Source organism: Hyla sarda, chromosome 2 (genome assembly GCF_029499605.1).
Source record: "Hyla sarda isolate aHylSar1 chromosome 2, aHylSar1.hap1, whole genome shotgun sequence".
Taxonomy (NCBI): domain Eukaryota; kingdom Metazoa; phylum Chordata; class Amphibia; order Anura; family Hylidae; genus Hyla; species Hyla sarda.
In genome coordinates this window covers 67,370,414-67,394,620 of record NC_079190.1, presented here as the reverse complement: position 1 = coordinate 67,394,620, position 24,207 = coordinate 67,370,414, and the positions used below count along the sequence as shown (strand labels likewise).

At 44.9% G+C, this 24,207-nt stretch overlaps 2 protein-coding genes across 7 annotated transcripts in view; one reads left to right on the top strand and one right to left on the bottom strand.

Annotated features, from left to right (window-relative positions):
* NHLRC3 (NHL repeat containing 3) overlaps nt 1–6,699 on the bottom strand; it is a 45,492-nt gene extending 38,793 nt beyond the window's left edge. The window contains exons 1-2 of one of the 2 annotated variants that reach the window (XM_056561980.1): nt 6,566–6,699; nt 2,761–2,984 (exon numbers count right to left, since the gene is read on the bottom strand). In XM_056561980.1, coding sequence (XP_056417955.1) covers nt 2,761–2,847 — 87 coding nt within the window. In that variant the 5' untranslated portion in view covers nt 2,848–2,984; nt 6,566–6,699. Of the gene's footprint in view, nt 1–2,760; nt 2,985–6,482 lie in introns of both variants that reach the window. The other variant, XM_056561979.1, reaches the window with a different exon arrangement.
* Nucleotides 6,590–24,207, top strand: part of PROSER1 (proline and serine rich 1) — a 70,360-nt gene continuing 52,742 nt past the window's right edge. For 2 of the 5 annotated variants that reach the window (XM_056561978.1, XM_056561974.1), the window contains exons 1-6: nt 6,950–7,087; nt 8,193–8,291; nt 11,884–12,082; nt 15,658–15,723; nt 16,823–16,891; nt 19,482–19,576. In XM_056561978.1, coding sequence (XP_056417953.1) covers nt 12,038–12,082; nt 15,658–15,723; nt 16,823–16,891; nt 19,482–19,576 — 275 coding nt within the window. In that variant the 5' untranslated portion in view covers nt 6,950–7,087; nt 8,193–8,291; nt 11,884–12,037. Of the gene's footprint in view, nt 6,746–6,949; nt 7,088–8,192; nt 8,292–11,883; nt 12,083–15,657; nt 15,724–16,822; nt 16,892–19,481; nt 19,577–24,207 lie in introns of those variants that run through there. The other 3 variants (XM_056561975.1, XM_056561976.1, XM_056561977.1) reach the window with 3 other exon arrangements.

Here is a 24,207-nt window from a genome sequence, read left to right as displayed (position 1 = left end):
ATGTTTTACTTTCTGGCACCAGCTGATTTAAAAAAAAAAAAAAAAAAAAAAAAAAAATGTTGTACCCCTTTAAGGGTGCATTCATACGTACAGTATCCTGTGCATATTAGATGCACAGGATTTACAGCCGTGTTCAGTCATTTAGTTTACAATGAAATCTGCAGCATAAAATATGTCCAGGATACTGTACATGACATTACACCCTCAATGTTACCATTTCGCCCTTAGCATGATGTACACCTGAGAAACCAGCTCTGCCGGAGACTATCCTAGTTGTTGCTCAATACGGATAATTAATTATACCCAGAGTAATGTTTGCTATTGTTAATGAATAATAAACATTTCACAGTCATAACTCAGTATCATGTATATACATGGTGCACACAGCCCGAACAGCAAATATCAGTTTCCGTATTGTGGTTTTGTAGCTGTAGAGGTAGAAAAGCACCATAAAAAACCCTCGATCCTCATGTAGCCCGGTCTACAACAGCTGATAGCAGACATTTGCCCAGGGCTCTGAATGTAATGACAATTCCTACTCCCTGGCCCTCCACTTTCAATTTTATTCCAAACACTTGATAGGGGCGGGCTGTATCGCTGGGATATGTGATCTGACTGCCATGTTGACATGTTGACGACAAAAGTGAAGGGCCAGAGGGTGAGAATGGTCATAACATTAAAGGGGTTCTCCACCATAAAGTGATTTTAGTATGTACCTGGCAGACAGTAATGGACATGCTTAGGAAGGATCTGCGCTTGTCTTTGGGTTAAATGGCTATGTTGTGAGATTACCAGAACACTGTAACTTTCTTTTTGTAAACTGGGTATTTCCTGTTGGAGTTTTCTCTTTTACTAAAAATCCAATAATTTCACTTTTCTCCTTCCCACACATAAGCCACCCCACCCATTAAACCACAAGCTGAATTCCATGCAAAAGACCAGTGCTTTCTAACCAGGGTGCCTCCAGCTGTTGCAAATTCCCTGTGGTCACTCCACCCATTGAAGCAGAACAGGCTCCCTGTCATCACCTGCCTAGGAAATGGTATTCCCAGGATGCAGTGCGGCCGAGACACTGAGACAGGAGTCATTTTGTATACTGTTAAAAATGATCATCCGGAGGAAAGATCACATGAGAATACGAGACCAACCGTCACACAAAGGTACAGACACTATATTATGAACTACACTAACTTTACAGCCCCTGTAGAATAGTCAAATAAAAAAAATCCCGGAATACCCCCTTAAAGAGGCCAGGACAACCCCTTTAAAGTTGCCGAACACCATAAATAGTTGTTGACTGAACACCTCTTCTTCATCCCTATACACGTGCCCGTTCATTTCCGCCAAGTGTGCATGTGTTTTCAATGCATGTGTTTTCAATGGTTGCAGCATCTTTCTCTTCAGAAGTAGTGAAATTCAGCATGCATGACCCTTCTATCCCCTGATATCCTGTGAAGGAAAAGAGTCAGCAAGTTCCCCTCCAAATAAAATAGGTAACCAGTCCGGCTGCTCATATATAACTTTGCCATAAATAGACAAGTTCTCATTCCGCTGCATACCTTGCTGCTGCAGTAAAATACTAGACTAGACAGTACACACTACACCAGAAGCTGGTCACACATTTTAGGTAGTAAGCCAAACATTATTTAGCCAATAGCCATATTTTCCAATCCCCCTATACACGTGCATGCTTGACCCGGGGAAGTGTGCATGCATTCTGATCGGTGAGTGGTGTAGTGGCAGCTGGCAGGCACCAAAGATCCACCACAACACGCCTGACCATTCTCTCCTCCAACATCTGCCATTGAGTGTTTGGAGGTCAACAATTTCATGTGATTTTTTTGTTAAATATGCCCAGAGGCTTCCTGCTTAAAACAAAAAATAATAAAATGTACTTACCTTCCCCCTACCCCACAGTTATCGCAGCGTCTACTGTCCAGCGCCTTGTCCTTTCTGGTGCTGTGGTCAATATGTAACATTGCTGATCAGCCAATCACTGTCTAAGGCGTAACACCGCTGCGGCCAGTGATTGGCTGGGTGGCAATGTCTCACTACAACCCCAGTACCAGGTAGTTAAAGTTAGCGGAGACCAGGTGCTGCGATTGGCATGAGACACTGTCACCCAGCCAATCACTGGCCGCAGCGGTGTTACGCTTTAGACAGTGATTGGTCGAGCAGCAATGTGATGTGTTGACCACAGCAGCATGAAACTCAGTGAGACAGACATCAGGCACTGGAATAATGGAGACTGCAGTGGAGCAAGAAAAAGTAAGTACAGTTTTTTTTTTGTTTAAGCAGGCAGCCTGGGCATATTTAAAAAACAAAAAAAGAAACACTTTTTAAGTGGAGTAGTGCAGTGAAATATAACGTATCCCCTATCCAAAGGATAGGGGATAAGTTACAAATCGCGGGGGGTCCGACTGCTGGGCCATATGCATTTAACTATGATTTACTGCTTCATGTTATCAGCCATTTTAGTCTGGGGTGAGAGTGTGACTGTAATGTGGAAAATCTCAAAAAATAAGTAAATAAATAAATGTGAATAACATCAGCAACACTTGAGATGGGTGCAACTTTGTCTACATGCCCCCTGCCCCAATTCTGCCTCTCTGCATCGACTGTGGGCGCAATTCTATAAGGCCCCCAGGCAGGATTTAGAGAGGTGCACCCTCTGCCTATTTCTATAGGACCCCTTTAGTGTTCTCATTAGACCCCAGTAGGCAGCATCTACAATGAGATCCATGTATCCGAGTAACTCACCTGATGTTTCCCATCAGAGCGCAGTAAGGCATACAGTGCCAGGCTCACCAGGGTGGCAGATAGGCAGATGCTGGATTTCAACTTCATGGTTCTGAGTCGTGTGACTATAGTGACATGACACGGACACTTCCTCACTGCAGAGCCCGGGTGATCACATCAGACGCTCCTCCCATACATGATGCCGGACGGAATTATACTGTCATCTACAAACCAAATGATTCCTCCTGTGAACAAATAGAGAAAATACATTTACATTTCAAGCCAGGCATATCACACATTGATGATCAACAAGTAACGCAGGCTTGTTAAAGTGTACCTGTCCTAGAACAGTGTTTCCCAACCAGTCTGCCTCCAGCTGTTGCAAAACTACAAATCCCAACATGCCCAAACTGCCAACGGCTGTCTGGACATGCTGGGTGTTGTAGTTTTGCAACAGCTGGAGGCACACTCATTGGGAAACACTGTCCTAGAGACATGTCAAAACTTTTGTTGGGTCAGGTTCTTAGTGTTGAGACCCTGACTGCTGAGCTACTGAAACAATCCCATAGACTTACATTGTAAGCTTGTCTTAGTCATGTGACACGGAGCCGGGTGAGAACGCGATTAGTACGGTCTTCTACTGGCTCTATTTAGCGATCGGTCGCTGTTTGAACAGACAAACCCCAATCAATCAAAATTTCTGATACATCTCCACAACATGTCAAAAGTTTTTTTTTTTTAAAGTGGCAGTGCCCATTTAAATCAGAATTCAATCAGAATTCAGCACTGGACATTAACCCCTTAAGGACTTTTTTCCTCCTTACCTTTTAAAAATCATAACCCTTTCAATTTTCCACCTAAAAATCCATATTATGGCTTAATTTTTGCGTCACCAATTCTACTTTGCAGTGACATTAGTCATTTTACCCAAAAATCCACGGCGAAACGGAAAAAAAATCATTGTGCGACAAAATCGAAGAAAAAATGCCATTTTGTAACTTTTGGGGGCTTCCGTTTCTACGCAGTGCATATTTCAGTAAAAATGACACCTTATCATTATTCTGTAGGTCCATACGGTTAAAATGATACCCTACTTATATAGGTTTGATTTTGTCGCACTTCTGGAAAAAATCATAACTACATGCAGGAAAATTTATACGTTTAAAAATGTCATCTTCTGACCCCTATAACTTTTTTATTTTTCCATGTACAGGGCGGTATGAGGGCTCATTTTTTGCGCCGTGATCTGAAGTTTTTATCGGTATGATTTTTGTTTTGATCAGACTTTTTGATCACTTTTTATTCATTTTTTAATGGTATAAAAAGTGACCAAAATACGCTTTTTTGACTTTGTAATTTTTTTGCGCGTACGCCATTGACCGTGCGGTTTAATTAATGATATATTTTTATAGTTCGGACATTTACGCACGCGACGATACCACATATGTTTATTTTTATTTACACTGTTTTATTTTTTTTATGGGAAAAGGGGGGTGATTCAAACTTTTATTAGGGAAGGGGTTAAATGACCTTTATTAACACTTTTTTTTTACATTTTTTTTGCAGTGTTATAGCTCCCATAGGGACCTATAACACTGCACACACTGATCTTTTACACAGATCACAGGCGTGTATTAACACACCTGTGATCAGTGTTATCGGCGCTTGACTGCTCCTGCCTGGATCTCAGGCACGGAGCAGTCATTCGCCGATCGGACACCAAGGAGGCAGGTAAGGGCCCTCCCGGGTGTCCGATCAGCTGTTCGGGACGCCGCGATTTCACCGCGGCGGTCCCGAACAGCCCGACTGAGCAGCCGGGTCACTTTCACTTTCACAGCGGCGGTCAGCTTTGACCGCCGCTTCTAAAGGGTTAATACCGCACATCGCCGCGATCGGCGATGTGTGGTATTAGCCGCGGGTCACCGCCGTTGATGAGCGCCGGGACCGACGCGATATGATGCGGGATCGCGGCGCAATCCCGCTTCATATCGCGGGAGCCGGCGCAGGACGTAAATATACGTCCTGCGTCGTTAAAGGGGTATTCCAGGAAAAAAAAACTTTTTTTTATATATCAACTGGCTCCAGAAAGTTAAACAGATTTGTAAATTACTTCTATTAAAAATTCTTAATCCTTTCAGTACTTATGAGCTTCTGAAGTTAAGGTTGTTCTTTTCTGTCTAAGTGCTCTCTGATGACACCTGTCTCGGGAACTGCACAGAGTAGAAGAGGTTTGCTATGGGGATTTGCTTCTAAACCGGGCGTTTCCCGAGACACGTGTCATCAGAGAGGATTTAAACAGAAAAGAACAACCTTAACTTCAGAAGCTCATAAGTACTGAAAGGATTAAGATTTTTTTAATAGAAGTAATTTACAAATCTGTTTAACTTTCTGGAGCCAGCTGATATATAAAAAAAAAGTTTTTTCCTGGAATACCCCTTTAAGACCATTGAGATGCATGAGGTCAAGTATAGTAAACACGGCCACCTATATAAAGTCAGAAAAGCTGGACTGGACATACTTCCAGATGATAGTGTATAGTCCAGTGTTTTCCCACCAGAGTGCCTCCAGCTGTTGCAAAACTACAAGTCCCAGCATGCCCGGACAGCCGCTGGCTGTCCAGACATGCTGGGAGTTGTAGTTTTGCAACAGCTGGAGGCACCCTGGTTAGGAAACACTGGTATAGTCTGACAGATCCAAAAACATTTGGTCCATATCCTGAACTATACTAAAGGCCAGGACTACACTGCGACATTTTGTAGCGCTACAAAAAGTTTTCAGCTATCGAGCTGCCACTTAAGCAACACTTTTGGGGGAATATATGAAAAACGTCAGGCAGTCTGGATGCTGGCCCCAGCTATGGGCTTCTTATAAATTAAATCGATGCAGGTCTTATCACAGAAAAAAAAAATAAGGCTTATATATGTTACTCACAAGGTCATGCAGATGCTTTACATGTGTCTAGCTTCCGTATTAGGCTCAGAAATCCCTCTCTTCTGCTGCTCACTCATTCTGACATCCACTGCTCAGAAGGGGCGTGTCTGAGGCAAGCATTGAGCCCACCCTCACTCACCATGCATTTATTTCCTCCCTGAGACTGCTGTGCTGTGTCTCTTCATCCAATCCCCTCCAATCTGTTTTCACGCTGCAGTCTGATAGGACAGGAGTGAGCACAGAGGAGTGCTAGGCCCGTACTCACCTTCTGTATCTTGTCTCAGCCTGCGCTTCAGCTGGGACAAAGATGATGCTGCAGTCGGACAGGATTATGTTCTGGATGGTACGGGGACCCCTAGTGGGCTTTGTTTTATTTATTTATTTTTTTATTGGGCACGATTTCTATAATAAGGGAGATCGCATTTATTTATAACGTATATTAGAAAGGTTAATGTTTTTGCCAAGACGTACAACATATAAAGGGTTTCTGACAGTGCCCATTTAGAAATGTGGTGTATTTTTTTGGCATGACTACATCAAATGCTGTCAATCTATACAATACGCCGGAATACGTGCAAAAAAATTTGGATTTTTTAGGATTTCCAGATGTTGCAAAACTACAACTCCCAGCATGCCCGGACAGCCGTTGGCTGTCCGGGCATGCTGGGAGTTGTGTTTTGCAGCATATGGATGTCCATATTGCCATAAAGCAGGTCACTGCTGAAAAATACAGACACATTCACCTTCCTATATCTGCCAATATGGACACATGCAGAACATCACACCCACATCAGTCAGAGGCTTCCTGGTACCTGTAGTTCTACAACAGCTGCTCGTCCTGACACACACCACGTGACTATGGTAACACTCGGGAGCTGCCTTCAGTATGGCTCACCTTACGCATCTGTCCGGGATTGCACGGGTTAATCAGCAGCCCCGCTTCCTCTGCTGTCATGTGACTTCAGCTCTCCATTAACGTCATCACATTGCGACGGTAGTGCTGCCTGCACTGGGGGGTCCCTGAGGGTTGTCGCTACTTACGACAATAACGTGGTTTCTATGAACTCCCTGCAGCGTGATTCAGATCCGTTTCTGTTCTTCCTACGGTATTACCGGTCACCGTTCACTTTATAGATAACATGATAAACCTCCGCCCGTTGGACGTGGGGGAATCGTAGTGTTCGTGTCTCACAGCCCCCCCTGGCGGGCCCCCTTTGTGTTGTCTGTGTGTTCCGGAAGCTGTGTTCTGTATATCCTGCTGCTTGTGATCCCATTGTACGATCGCGGCGATCAGAATAGACATAACATCGTGCACTGATCGCATACGGATCGGATGACGCGGCCCATGTCGGGCTATAGACTTGTCCGCATTACCGAGATCTCCGGAGATGCCCGACCTGCATTCAGTACACAGGCGGTAGGTAGTAGTGGCCATTGACCCTGCACGATCTGGTCCTGCAGCAGCCATAGACTGGATACAATTGTGATCACTTCATACACTGGGTGTCAGCAGGTTTCCATTCACTGACAGCAAGAAATGCACGTGATCATTGTGCTGATCTGAATGCAATGGTGATGTTAGACTCACCACCAGCACCAGGCTCGCTATTCGTGCCCTGTTCCCCCAAATTGTGACTGTGACTGTCAGGGCCAGATTAAGGCTTCATGGAAGATAGAGCACTTTATTATGTTGCAACCCCCCCCCCCCCCCCCGGACAGTTCCCCCACATTAGGTTGGCAGTACAGTTCCCCCACATTAGGTTGGCAGTACAGTTCCCCCACATTAGGTGCAGTACAGTTCCCCCACATTAGGTGCAGTATGGTTCCCCCACATTAGGTGCAGTATGGTTCCCCCACATTAGGTGCAGTATGGTTCCCCCACATTAGGTGCAGTATGGTTCCCCCACATTAGGTGCAGTACAGTTCCCCCACATTAGGTGCAGTATGGTTCCCCTACAGACATACAGCCTTCAGCCATATACAGTGTATGACTGGAGGCTGTATGCCTGTTTACTGCCCCACTTCAGTGTTCCGACCACCACTCCTCCGGCCCGGGGACCGGGGTCACGATTTACTGCTATGGCCTATAGGCCATAGCAGTAGGTCCCGGGAGCTGTGGTCGGAACACTGAAGATGACGTGCCACTTGTCACTTACCAACACTGAAGATGACGTGCCACTTGTCACTTACCATGCGCGCACGTCCTCTTCGCTGCTCCGTTCCTCATTTCTTCTATGGGCGCACGCACGGAATGTCAGTGACGTCCCTGCGTGCGCAAACTCCCGGCGTTTTTAAAGTTAACGCGGAGGCCGCTGCAGAGAGGTAACCGCTGGGACATCCTTGTGTCCTGAAAAGATTTTTCGGGACACAGGGATGTCCCGAGTGTGACGGGGGGCCCATGCGGGCTCGGAGCAGGTGCTCCATGAGCGCCAATGATGATCTGGCCCTGGTGACTGTTTAACTTTCTGGCATCGGTTCATATAAATGCACCCATTCCCATGTTCGTATTTATCATTATATAGGATCTGGTGTGGAGTATGAAGTCGGCCATTAGGACACAAGGCAGGCATTCATGAAGAGTTCTCTCCATTCGCTCAGCTGTTGACCGATGACTCTGACAGGTAACATTCCACCATTGAGAAATAGAAGAGTAGTGCCGCTCAATCCCAAGGTTAACTGGGAAATCTAAATCCCATAAGACTTCGACAATTGGGCAGCAAAAGAAGACAAAGGATGTATACCAGTCCTCTAGGGATAGCAGAAAAGAAGGCAAGAGGATAATGGGAAAGGAAAAAAGGGGAAGGAAAGTAGTAGAAGGAGGAGGACAAAGAGAGAAGGGAAAGAAATGATGTAAAGGATATGATGAAGAAAATATGTGTTAATAGAAAATTAATAAAATATAAAGAAATAACAAAAATGTGTAAATGTTGGATATGTCAGTCTATGCGCACAGCAACCCACCCACACATAGACCAAATGGACATACGCGTGGACCAGCAGGTATGCGCACAGAGCGACCATCTGCAGATGAAATGTATAAAGTAATAAATGATATATATAAAAAACCTGAGAATGAACAGTAAAAATATAAATGACATTTATTAGACAATAGTAAAGTATACCCGGGCAGGGCCCTTGCTCCAGGTATACCAAGAAAAATGATTAAAAAATGGCTGATATAATTAAGAGATATTTAATCCATCATAATAATAATAAAAATTAAGCTGTCAAAAAATAAATAAGCACTAAGATCTGTTTCAGAGGTCAGTAGCAACAGAGTTCAATTGTATCAATAGTGGCAAGAGATGTAGTTGCCGGCTCCAATTTCAACAAAGTTCAATGCAGTTCAATTAAGAGAAGTGGCTGCCAACTTTTCACGAATTTATCAAAGAAAGGTACCGCTGGTGAAAATGTCCTACAGTGCACTGTGGGATTAATAGTATAGAAAAGTTTTGATACCTTGTTTCCAGATGTTACGGTGGTGAAAGCAGTAAGTCTCCCTCAGAGTGGTATGCTCCGTGACTGTAGGGGTCTGTGCTGGTACGGTCCTGGTATCATTTATTATTTTATACATTTCATCTGCAGATGGTCGCTCTGTGCGCATACCTGCTGGTCCACGCGTATGTCCATTTGGTCTATGTGTGGGTGGGTTGCTGTGCGCATAGACTGACATCCAACATTTACACATTTTTGTTATTTCTTTATATTTTATTAATTTTCTTTTAACACTTATATTTTCTTCATCATATCCTTTACATCATTTTTTTCCCTTCTCTCTTTGTCCTCCTCCTTCTACTACTTTCCTTCCCCTTTTTTGTCTTTTTTTCCTTTCCCAATTTCCTCTTGACTTCTTTTCTGCTATCCCTAGAGGACTGGTATACATCCTTTGTATTCTTTTGCTGCCCAACATTACACCATTACTGTCCTTCATTGGGTTCCCCCTCACTTACTCGACTCTGTCCCGGCCTGTTCTTCAGCTGGGACAAAGATGATGCTGCAGCCGGACAGGATTATGTTCTGGATGGTATGGGGACCCCTAGTGGTCATTTTACAAGTTATGATTTCTATAAAAAGGAGATTACATTTTTTTTATGAAGTATATTAGAAAGGTTAATGTTTTGCCAAGATGTACAATATATACAAAGTGTTTGATTCTGACAGCGCCCATTTAAACCCTCATGAGTATTGAGAAAGAAGGAGCTGAAGCATTGATTCAACACTGTTCCCCCTTCACTGTTTTGCTCCCAACCACTCGGCTGTACAAGAAAACTGCAGCCAGTCCAATACACTTGAAAGGAGCTGCGTTGCAATTGCCAGGCCCAGCGGGAGTTTTGACACAGTTGTTGAGGGGCCACGGTGTTGAGTGCTGCAGCCTTTTTCGTTGTTGCCATCGTTGGGGATTCCAGTGATCTGATCCCTTCTGATCGTAGTAACATATTCATAGTCCAGTGTTTCCCCAACCAGTGTGCCTCCAGCTGTAGCAAAACTACAACTCCCAGCATGCCCGGACAGCCTTTGGCTGTCCGGGCATGCTGGGAGTTGTAGTTTTGCCACAGCTGGAGGCACACTGGTTGGGGAAACACTGGCATAGTCACATTTTCTAGCAATATTTCATCACTTGAGGTTAGAAAAACCCCATTAGTAAATAGCATTGTTAGGTTGGGACTCAAAAAGTTTACAGGAAGAAAGGTAAGATTTTTACATTAAAAAAATATACGTATATTTGAGAATAATAATCCTGTTCCAGCCTAAAGCAATCAGTAGACAAAGAGTGATTCTTGCCATTTAAAATGTAATACATTTATACAAGTCAAACAACCACCAAGTTAATCCAGTTCACCCCCTTGATACGCTTTCCGCGTCACGGATCAGCTAGGACAGGCATAGGCAACCTTCAGCACTTCATAAGTTTTGGACTACATCTCCCACGATGCTCTTACAGCCAAAATGCTGCAAAAGCATGATGGGAAATGTAGTCCAAAACATCAGCAGTGCCGAAGGTTGCCTGTGCCTGTGCTAGGACAGTGCTGAAGATAAGATAAAAGGTGAAGAAATATCCAGCGCGGTAGCTCGAATGCAGGAGTATTTATTTCAGTGCAGCGACGCACCTGGATCAGGACAGCAGTGACGCGTTTCGATCTCTTAGACGATCGAAACGCGTCACTGCTGTCCTGGTCCATGTGTGTTGCTGAACTGAAATAAATACTCCTGCATTCTAGGGATCGACCAATATCGTATTTTTTATTTTTTTTAATTTTTTTTATTTTTTTTAATGCCGATAATCTGTGTCCTTTCAGGCCGATAGCCGATAACTTATACCGATATTCCGGTATAAGTTATTGGCTATTCTCCCCCCTCCCACCCGGCCCCGCAGAAGCCGCTGCAGATCAATGATATAAAGCGGGCGTTTTAAATCAATGAACTGCAGCGGCTTTTGCGGGGCCAGAGACCGCCGACGCCACCCGCTTCTCTCCCCCTGCCTGTCCTGGGGTCCTCCCTAGTCCAACCACCACCGCCTCTGCCCCATTGCCTCCCCCATCCCCGGTTTTATAATTACCTGTTCCCGGGGTCCGTGCTACTTCTGGCTCCGGAGACGTTTTGAGCTGTCACTGTGCGCTCTGACGATGACGTCGCGCTGCGGACATCACTCGTCATTGGGCAGCACGCCGCAGGAGCCAGAAGTAGCGCGGACCCCGAGCCCCGGGAACAGGTGATTATAAAACTGGGGATGGGGGAGGCAAAGGGGCGGTGGTGGTCTCTGGGCGGGACAAGGTAATTGCCGATACCGATAATGTCCAAAATTGTGAATATCGGCCGATAATATCGGCCAAACCGATAATCGGTTGATCCCTAATTCGAGCTGCCGCGCTGGATATTTCTTTGCCTTTTATTTATACAAGTCGCTTGTCCTGGTCCAATTCTGCGTCATAAAAGATGCAAATTCTGCGGCAGAAATTTCTGCTGTGGATTCTGCAATTTAGCAATCCGTCATGTGAACATGTCCTTAGGATTCTGTCGGCTTCTCTCGTGATCAGAGTGGTAAGGATTTATATGGCGTCGTCTTCTCTTCCCGGTGATGGTGTGAGCCGCTGACCTGATCGCACAGACATATCAATGTATTTTCCTCTGTCTTCTAATATATTCCTTTTTATTTGTATTATTTGTTTGGCTTCTTCATTGTATTGAACCATTTTCTAAACCCGCTTCTTGCAGGTGAAGACATCTCGCAGCGATCATGGGCTCCCCACACTTCTAACACTGAGGTGTGATCTGTAATACCTGGAAGCCCAGGAACCCAAGAAGAATAAAACACACTCAACTTTTAGATTTTTGCACTGTAACCTGTTGGAAGGAATAAAGCACAACCATGGATAAGAAGTCATTCGAGATGGTGCTTGATGAAGTTAGGAAGGTATAGTAATTGTTGATCAGGTGGCACTGTATTATAAATCCTCCATATTGTGCTTCAGTGTTATAATGTGCTGTGCGCGTGCAGCTCTGGAGACATTGAAGGATGCAGTTAGGTAACTTCACGCGCCCCAGTGATGATGTCCTAGCAGACAGGAGCTGCCCCTGGCTTCTCATTTTACTTATAATGGTTGTCCCTGCGATACATGAACCAGTCTAGTCAGGATCATCACCATGATAGATTCAGGCTGGGTCCACACCATGTTTTTGCAATACAGTGCCCGGATCAGGTTTTTAATTTAAAAAAAAAAAAAATATGAATCTCTTAAAACCTGACGAAACTGTATCAAAACGTGTGTACAAATTTTTAATTGAAAAATGATGTCCGGTTGCATCGGTTTTTTAAGAAAAAAAAAGTATACGCTTTTAACTTTTCACACCATTATGAATAAAGTTTCACTGTACGGTTCCCATTGTCTCCCAAGTAAAAATAAAAAAGTATATGTTTTCAATACGGTTTTTCACCCGGACCAAAAACTGTGGTAGGCTGCGGTTTTGGGAACAGGAAAAAAACTGACAAGACCGTACAGGATGCAAAAAACGGACACAACCGGATGCATCTTCTGGCATACGGCTTTTGGTGGAGAGTCAATGCATACGGTTTTCAATATGGTTCCGTACGGTTTTCAAATTGAAAATGTATACGGGAACTGTATTGCAAAAACGTGGTGTGAACCCGGCCTTACTTGGGTAGACACCAGGGATCATTGACCTATTGTGAGATTAAAGTTGGGGGTGTGGAGATGTTTGCCCACTTGACAATATGTAAAAAGTCTTCTCACATCAGTCTTGTGAGGCGTCTGTCATTTTGCTTTGCTCTGCTATCATGCAAGCACCCTGCAGTCTGTGACAGACAATAGGCGCTTAACTTTATACGTCTTGGATAATCTTTAGATCCTGATCACCATTTAATTATGCGCAAAGGTCAAGCGGCCATAAACATTAAAGGGGTATTCCAGAAAAAAAACAATGTTTTTTAATATCAACTGGCTCCAGAAAGTTAAACAGATTTGTAAATTACTTCTATTTAAAAATGTTGATGCTGAAGTTGAGTAGTTGTTATCTGTCTGACTACAGTGCTCTCTGCTGACACCTCTGTCTGTCTCAGGAACTGTCCAGAGGAGGAGCAAATCCCCTTAGCAAACCTCTAATGCTTCGGACAGTTCCTGGGACAAGCAGAGAAGCCCTGTTGTCAGACAGAAAACAACTCCTAACAGCTGATAACTACGGAAGGATTAAGATTTTTTTAATTGAAGTAATTTACAAACCTGTTAACTTTATGAAGCCAGTTGAGATATATAATATATATTAAAAAAAAATAAAAAATTTTCCTTGGAATACCCCTTTAAACAATGTTGGCCAAACCCCCCAATTTCAATGGGGCCAGCCGACCACCTTAGTATTTGTTCACACTGCCGGCGAGCTCTTCCGCTCAGTCTGTTGGAAGAACAAGAGTTGAACATAGGTAAAATTAGTGCATGTCCTATTTTTTATTTTTTTTCTCTGATCAACTCTCAACGGACCCCATCGGAGCACAAGGGTTGTGTGAACATAGTCTAATGTGTATGGTGGCCTCCTGACTCCCACGAATGCAGAATTTTCAATGAAGAAAATCCACCTGTCAGCAGCTCACTTCCTTTTTGCCGATACATGCATGCTCATGTATATAAGTTTGTTTATGGCTATATTTTTTTTGTAACCAGTCTTAGATGACATGTTAACGACCAAGGACCTGTATACATGTGCTGTGCTGTTAACAGTGTATGGCACAGGCTCCTGACTCGAGTCCGCGCCATACCGGGGTGGCCCTCAGCTGATTCCTGTACCTAAGGCTGCCATTAATAGCAGGCAGCGGCATCTAAAGGGACATTTAAACAGTCCCTGGTAATCTAGTGGGGTGTATCGCCCCCCTGCAGCGCCATTGTGTGTGTGTGTGTGTGTGGGGGGGGGGGCACGATCCACTGCTGAGGTAGCAGGAGGGCTTACCTCTCCTTCTGTGGCTCCCGCTTACCTCTCCTTCTGTGGCTCCCGCTTACCTCTCCTTCTGTGGCTCCCGCATTGATAGAGCCTGGCTGGACCAGACTTTATCAATAGAGCACAGAGCACACATATAAATGTGGTTTTATGGAACTACATTGATCTGTATGAGGAATCTAATGATTCCTCCTAAAGGGACTAATAAAGTGTGTAAAAAAAAAAAAAAAATAATTAACAAAATAAACATGTAGTATCGCTGCATGTGCAAATGTATATAATGTTAATTAAACCGCACGGTCAATTGCATATATACAAAAAATACCAAAAAAAGTCCAGAATCACATATTTTTGGTACCCTAAAATAACATATAAAAACAAATGGTACTGATAAAAACTTCAGATAACGGCGCAAAAAATGAGCCCTCATACATCCCTGTATATGGAAAATATAGGGGGAAAAAGTTATAGTGGTCAGAAGAGGACATTTTTAAACCTACAAATTTTCATGCATAATATTATAATTTAACAGAAGTAAAACGAAATAAAACCTATATAAATTGGGTATCCTTTCAACTGTATGGACCTACAGAATAAAGATAAGGTGTCATTTTTTACCAAAAAGTGCTCTGTGTAGAATCGGAAACCCCCAAAAGTTACAAAATGCCATTATTTTTTATTTTTTTTCCCCCACAAGTATTTTTTTTTTCTGCTTTCGCCGTAGATTGTAGTAAAATGATTGATGTAATTACAAAGTAAAATTGGTGGCGCAAAAATCAAGCCCTGAAATGGGTCTGTAGGTGGTAAATTGGAAGCGTTATGATTTTTAGAAGTTGAGGAGTAAAAAACGAAAGTGCAAAAATGAAGAAAACCTGTGGTCCTTAAAGGGGTACTCCGCTGCTCAGTGTTGGGAACAAACTGTTCCGAACGCTGGAGCCGGCGCCGGAAGCTTTTGATATCATAGCCCCGCCCCCTCCTGACGTCATGTCTTGCCCCCTCAATGCAAGTCTATGGGAGGGGGAGTGACGGCTGTTCCAAAAGCTGAGCAGCGGAGTACCCCTTTAAGGGGTTAAACGGGCACTGATACTTAAAAAATATTGACATGTCCTTAAGACATTTCAAAAGTTTTGATAGGTCAGGGTCTCAGTGCTGAGCCTTCCACAGATCATTAAACACAGTTTGGCTGTGCCCTTCACCCCGGAGGCACACTGGTTGGGAAACACTGCTCTAGGATTATTTATTTATTGTATTTTATAAGTGACAGGGACACTTTAACTGTACGATGTGTTATTGAATCCATCGGGTATGACAGGATATTGGGGGAGATTTATCAAAACCTGTCCAGAGGAAAAGTTGCTAAGTTAACCATAGCAACCAATCAGATCACTTCTTTCATTTTTAACAAGGCCTCTGAGAAATGAAAGAAGTGATCTGATTGGTTGCTATGGGCAACTCAGCAACTCTTCCTCTGGACAGATTTTGATAAATCTCCTTCATTGTCCAGATCTCTTCTAACAGTCTCTTTGTTTTCTTTCCTGTCCCCAGGCTGTTGTTACGGATTATAAAGTCAAGGCCTTGGAACACGTACATGGATATTTTTCATGTGAACAGGTGCGGTAACATCCTCTTAAAGGAACACCTCATTAAATATGTGGATTTTTATATAAAAAAAAAGGTTTGTTAGATTGAGCACTACTGAGGGAATGGCTGCTTCTTGCAAATATTGAGAGTTGTAGTTAGGGATCGACCGATTATAGGTTTGGCCGATATTATCGGCCGATATTCACGATTTTGGACGTTATCTGTATCGACAATTACCTTGCCGATAATGCCCCTAACCACCCCCACCCCCCCCCCCCCCCCCCCCCCCACCACCGGCCAGAAACTGCCGCCGCTGCTGCCCCGTTGCCTCCCCCATCCCCAGTTTTATAATTACCTGTTCCCAGGGTCTGCGCTACTTCTGGCTCCTGCTGCGTCCTGCGCTATTGCTGTGCACTGCGCAATGACGAGTAACGTCCTCAACGCAACATCACCGTAAGTGCGCACAGTGACAGCTCAGGACTCCGCCGGAGCCAGAAGTAGCGTGGACCCCGGGAACAGGTAATTATAAAACCGGGGATGGGAGAGGCAATGGGACAGCGGCGGTAGTTGGACTCAGGACAGGCAGGGGGAGAGAAGCGGGTGGCGGCGGTCTCTGGCCAGAGGATAGGCAGGGGGGGAGGGGGCAGAGGCGGTGGTGGTTGGGCTCAGGAGGACCCCAGGACAGGCAGGGGGAAGAGAAGCGGGTGGCGGCGGTCTCTGGCCAGAGGATAGGCGGGGGACAGAGGCGGTGGTGGTTGGGCTCAGGAGGACCCCAGGACAGGCAGGGGGAGAGAAGCGGGTGGCGGTGGTCTCTGCCGGTGTGACTTCTAGGGAATACGCTAGACCAGTGGTCTTCAACCTGCGGACCTCCAGATGTTGCAAAACTACAACTCCCAGCATGCCCGGACAGCCAACGGCTGTCCGGGCATGCTGGGAGTTGTAGTTTTGCAACATCTTGAGGTCCGCAGGTTGAAGACCACTTCGCTAGACCTTCGGGAAAGTGCCTTGTTCTGAACAGCAGCAGGTGGCCGGTGCCGAGACCACTATTTTCTCTGTGTGTTATGTGATGTACTGTATATTAGAGTTACTGCTTTTCAGGGTAATGTGTAACCGAGTCTCCCTCTTGTAGGTAGTTGAATTACTAAGATACTTCTCGTGGTCAGTTCCTCAGCTGAAGGCAGTGAAGGCGATGCAGAATGTAAGTATATACAGTGCATGCGAATTCTATTATATACATCAATTCATATATTTTGCAAATAAACTGTGTAAAATCAATATAAAAGTCAATAATTTACCTGTCAAGAAACCTAAAATGATTGCAAGCGTTACTATCATTATTAGAGATGAGCGAACTTACAGTAAATTCTATTCGTCACAAACTTCTCGGCTCGGCAGTTGATGTCTTTTCCTGCATAAATTAGTTCAGCTTTCCGGTACTCCGGTGGGCTGGAAAAGGTGGATACAGTCCTAGGAAAGAGTCTCCTAGGACTGTATCCACCTTTTCCAGCCCACCGGAGCACCGGAAAGCTGAACTAATTTATGCAGGATAAAGCCATCAACTGCCGAGCCGAGAAGTTCGTGACGAATCGAATTTACTGTAAGTTCGCTCATCTCTAATCATTATAAAAAACTTTTGATGTGTTGCAGGGACATGTCAAAAGTGTTGATCAGTCGTTATGTCAGTGCTGAGACCCCCACGGATCATTAGATACAGCTGGGGGAAGCCCATGGCAGCAGCACACTTCTCTCCTGGCTCAGCGCTCAATCAGTCTGACTGACACAGCCCATTTTGACCTTAAAGGAGTACTCCACTGGAAAACATATATATATAAAAAAAATTTAAATCAACTGGTGCCAGAAAGTTTAAACAGATTTGTAAACGACTTCTATTTAAAAATCTTAACCCTTCCAGTACTTAGCAGCAGCTGTATGCTCCACAGGAAGTTCTTTTTTCATTTTGAATTTCCTTTCTGTCTGACCACAGTGCTCTCTGCTGACACCTCTCTCTCCATGTTATGAACTGTCCAGAGCAGGAGAGGTTTACTATGGGGATTTGCTCCTGCTCTGAACAGTTCCTGACATGGACAGAGGTGTCAGACAGAAAGGAAATTCAAAAAGGAAAAGAACTTCCTGTGGAGCATATAGCAACTGATAAGTACTGAATGGATTAAGATTTTTAAATAGGAGTACATTACAAATCTGTTTAAAGGGGTACTCCACCCCTGGCATCTTATCCCCTATCCAAAGGATAGGGGATCAGATGTTAGATCGCCGCGGTCCCGCTGCTGGGGACCCCGGGGATCGCTGCTGCAGCACCCCGCTATCATTACTGCACAGAGCGAGTTCGCTCTGTGCGTAATGACGGGCGATACAGGGGCCGGAGCAGCGTGACGTCATGGCTCCGCCCCTCATGACATCACGGCCCGTCCCCTTAATGCAAGTCTATGGCAGGGGGTGTGACGACTGCCATGCCCCCTCCCATAGGCTTGTATTGACAGGGGCGGGCCGTGATGTCAGGAGGGGCGGAGCCATGACATAACGATGCTCCGGCCCCTGTATCGCCCTTCATTACGCACAGAGTGAACTCGCTCTGCACAGTAATGATAGCGGGGTGCTGCAGCAGCGATCCCCGGGGTCCCCAGCAGCGGGACCGCGGCCATCTGACATCTTATCCCCTATCCTTTGGATAGGGGATAAGATGTCTGGGGGCGGAGTACCACTTTAACTTTCTGGCACCAGTTGATTTAAAAATAAAAAATGTTTTCCAGTGGAGTACCCCTTTAAGGACACAGCGTTTTGCGTTTTCGTTATTTCCTCCTCGCCTTCTAAAATCCATAACTCTTTTTTTTATATTTCCATCCACAGACCAATATGAGGCTTGTTTTTATTTTTATATTTTTTTCCGCGACCCTTTGTACTTTGTAATGACATCACTAATTTTTAACCTAAAATGTATGGTAAGCCCCAAAATAATTTTTTTGTGTACGGAAATTTTCGTTTTTATGCTGTACACTTTACGGTACAAATGACATGTTTTCTTTATTTTGTTGGCCAATACGATTAAAATGATACCCATGATGACATACTGTTCTATTATTGTACCTCTTTTACAATTTTTTTTTAATTTATTTTTATTTTTTTTACAAAATCAGTACTTTTAAACTGCCCTATTTTGACCACCTCTAACCTCCTAATTTTTCCATATATGGGGATGTGTGAGGGCTCATTTTTTGCGCCACCATCTTTTAGCTTAAAAAAAATAAAAGTTTTTCACCTTTGCTGCTGACAGCCGCCAGGACCCGCCGTGCATTAAGTGAACGCAGCTCCTGCGCTCGCTTCATAGCCACAATGTATATGTATGGCACCGTGCGGGAATTTACGGCGTGTCCTTAAGGGGTTAAAGGCTATCTCCTGCAAAGAGCGCCAAGTTCCCAACCAAAGGCTGTCCGGGCATGTTGGGAGTTAGTTTTGCAACAGCTGGAGGCACCCTGGTTGGGAAACACTGCCCTATCCACTGGATAGGGGATAAAATGTTGATCCTCGAAGGGGGTCTGGGACCCATCTGACTCGGGGACCTATCTGCAGACCCTACTGCAGTGTTTCCCAACCAGGGTGCCCCCAGCTGTTGCAAAACTACAACTCCCAGCATGCCCAGACAGCCACAGGCTGTAGTTTAGCAACAGCTGGAGACACGCTGGTTGGGAAACGCTGTTTTAAAACAACCAAACTATTTTACAAAAATTCAATGATGGGAAGAGGAATTCTAATATTGTTTGTTTCCTTGCCAGAAAATGGTCGCCATCCCCGCTACAAAGGTAGTGAATATACTGAAGTGCTTCACCTTCAGCAAAGACAGACTGAGCGCCCTGGAGCTGCTGGCGGTGTAAGTAATCATCCCATATAGTCAGGACACAACCTCTGTACTACACCACATGGGAGAGATCCTCTATACTACACCACACAGGACAGATCCTCTATACTACACCACACGGGAGAGATCCCTCCATACTACACCACACAGGACAGATCCTCTATACTACACCACACAGGACACATCCTCTATACTACACCACACAGGACAGATCCTCTATACTACACCACACAGGACAGATCCTCTATACTACACCACACAGGAGAGATCCTTTATACTACACCACACAGGACACATCCTCTATACTACACCACACAGGACAGATCCTCTATACTACACCACATGGGAGAGATCCCTCCATACTACACCACACAGGACAGATCCTTTATACTACACCACACAGGACAGATCCTCTATACTACACCACACAGGACACATCCTCTATACTACACCACACAGGACACATCCTCTATACTACACCACACAGGACAGATCCTCTATACTACACCACACAGGACAGATCCTCTATACTACACCACACAGGACAGATCCTCTATACTACACCACACAGGACACATCCTCTATACTACACCACACAGGACAGATCCTCTATACTACACCACACAGGACAGATCCTCTATACTACACCACACAGGACAGATCCTCTATACTACACCACACAGGACAGATCCTCTATACTACACCACACAGGACAGATCCTCTATACTACACCACACAGGACAGATCCTCTATACTACACCACACAGGACAGATCCTCTATACTACACCACACAGGACACATCCTCTATACTACACCACACAGGAGAGATCCTCTATACTACACCACACAGGACAGATCCTCTATACTACACCACACAGGACAGATCCTCTATACTACACCACACAGGACAGATCCTCTATACTACACCACACAGGACAGATCCTCTATACTACACCACACAGGACAGATCCTCTATACTACACCACACAGGACACATCCTCTATACTACACCACACAGGACAGATCCTCTATACTACACCACACAGGAGAGATCCTCTATACTACACCACACAGGACACATCCTCTATACTACACCACACAGGAGAGATCCTCTATACTACACCACACAGGACAGATCCTCTATACTACACCACACAGGACAGATCCTCTATACTACACCACACAGGACAGATCCTCTATACTACACCACACAGGACAGATCCTCTATACTACACCACACAGGACAGATCCTCTATACTACACCACACAGGACACATCCTCTATACTACACCACACAGGACAGATCCTCTATACTACACCACACAGGACACATCCTCTATACTACACCACACAGGACAGATCCTCTATACTACACCACACAGGAGAGATCCTCTATACTACACCACACAGGACACATCCTCTATACTACACCACACAGGAGAGATCCTCTATACTACACCACACAGGACAGATCCTCTATACTACACCACACAGGACAGATCCTCTATACTACACCACACAGGACAGATCCTCTATACTACACCACACAGGACAGATCCTCTATACTACACCACACAGGACAGATCCTCTATACTACACCACACAGGACAGATCCTCTATACTACACCACACAGGACAGATCCTCTATACTACACCACACAGGACAGATCCTCTATACTACACCACACAGGACAGATCCTCTATACTACACCACACAGGACAGATCCTCTATACTACACCACACAGGACAGATCCTCTATACTACACCACACAGGACAGATCCTCTATACTACACCACACAGGACAGATCCTCTATACTACACCACACAGGAGAGATCCTCTATACTACACCACACAGGACACATCCTCTATACTACACCACACAGGAGAGATCCTCTATACTACACCACACAGGACAGATCCTCTATACTACACCACACAGGACAGATCCTCTATACTACACCACACAGGACAGATCCTCTATACTACACCACACAGGACAGATCCTCTATACTACACCACACAGGACAGATCCTCTATACTACACCACACAGGACAGATCCTCTATACTACACCACACAGGAGAGATCCCTCTATACTACACCACACAGGACACATCCTCTATACTACACCACACAGGACAGATCCTCTATACTACACCACACAGGACAGATCCTCTATACTACACCACACAGGACACATCCTCTATACTACACCACACAGGACAGATCCTCTATACTACACCACACAGGACAGATCCTCTATACTACACCACACAGGAGAGATCCTCTATACTACACCACACAGGACAGATCCTCTATACTACACCACACAGGACAGATCCTCTATACTACACCACACAGGACACATCCTCTATACTACACCACACAGGACAGATCCTCTATACTACACCACACAGGAGAGATCCTCTATACTACACCACACAGGACACATCCTCTATACTACACCACACAGGAGAGATCCTCTATACTACACCACACAGGACAGATCCTCTATACTACACCACACAGGACAGATCCTCTATACTACACCACACAGGACAGATCCTCTATACTACACCACACAGGACAGATCCTCTATACTACACCACACAGGACAGATCCTCTATACTACACCACACAGGACAGATCCTCTATACTACACCACACAGGACACATCCTCTATACTACACCACACAGGACAGATCCTCTATACTACACCACACAGGACAGATCCTCTATACTACACCACACAGGACAGATCCTCTATACTACACCACACAGGACAGATCCTCTATACTACACCACACAGGACAGATCCTCTATACTACACCACACAGGACAGATCCTCTATACTACACCACACAGGACAGATAATCTATAAACCACACAGGAGAGATCCTCTATACTACACCACACAGGACAGATCCTCTATACTACACCACACAGGACAGATCCTCTATACTACACCACACAGGACAGATCCTCTATACTACACCACACAGGACAGATCCTCTATACTACACCACACAGGACAGATCCTCTATACTACACCACACAGGACAGATCCTCTATACTACACCACACAGGACACATCCTCTATACTACACCACACAGGAGAGATCCTCTATACTACACCACACAGGACAGATCCTCTATACTACACCACACAGGACAGATCCTCTATACTACACCACACAGGACAGATCCTCTATACTACACCACACAGGACAGATCCTCTATACTACACCACACAGGACACATCCTCTATACTACACCACACAGGACACATCCTCTATACTACACCACACAGGACAGATCCTCTATACTACACCACACAGGACACATCCTCTATACTACACCACACAGGACAGATCCTCTATACTACACCACACAGGAGAGATCCTCTATACTACACCACACAGGACACATCCTCTATACTACACCACACAGGACAGATCCTCTATACTACACCACACAGGACAGATCCTCTATACTACACCACACAGGACAGATCCTCTATACTACACCACACAGGACAGATCCTCTATACTACACCACACAGGACAGATCCTCTATACTACACCACACAGGACAGATCCTCTATACTACACCACACAGGACACATCCTCTATACTACACCACACAGGACAGATCCTCTATACTACACCACACAGGACACATCCTCTATACTACACCACACAGGACAGATCCTCTATACTACACCACACAGGAGAGATCCTCTATACTACACCACACAGGACACATCCTCTATACTACACCACACAGGAGAGATCCTCTATACTACACCACACAGGACAGATCCTCTATACTACACCACACAGGACAGATCCTCTATACTACACCACACAGGACAGATCCTCTATACTACACCACACAGGACAGATCCTCTATACTACACCACACAGGACAGATCCTCTATACTACACCACACAGGACAGATCCTCTATACTACACCACACAGGACACATCCTCTATACTACACCACACAGGACAGATCCTCTATACTACACCACACAGGACACATCCTCTATACTACACCACACAGGACAGATCCTCTATACTACACCACACAGGACAGATCCTCTATACTACACCACACAGGACAGATCCTCTATACTACACCACACAGGACAGATCCTCTATACTACACCACACAGGAGAGATCCTCTATACTACACCACACAGGACACATCCTCTATACTACACCACACAGGAGAGATCCTCTATACTACACCACACAGGAGAGATCCTCTATACTACACCACACAGGACAGATCCTCTATACTACACCACACAGGACAGATCCTCTATACTACACCACACAGGAGAGATCCCTCTATACTACACCACACAGGACACATCCTCTATACTACACCACACAGGACAGATCCTCTATACTACACCACACAGGACAGATCCTCTATACTACACCACACAGGACAGATCCTCTATACTACACCACACAGGACAGATCCTCTATACTACACCACACAGGACACATCCTCTATACTACACCACACAGGACAGATCCTCTATACTACACCACACAGGAGAGATCCTCTATACTACACCACACAGGACACATCCTCTATACTACACCACACAGGAGAGATCCTCTA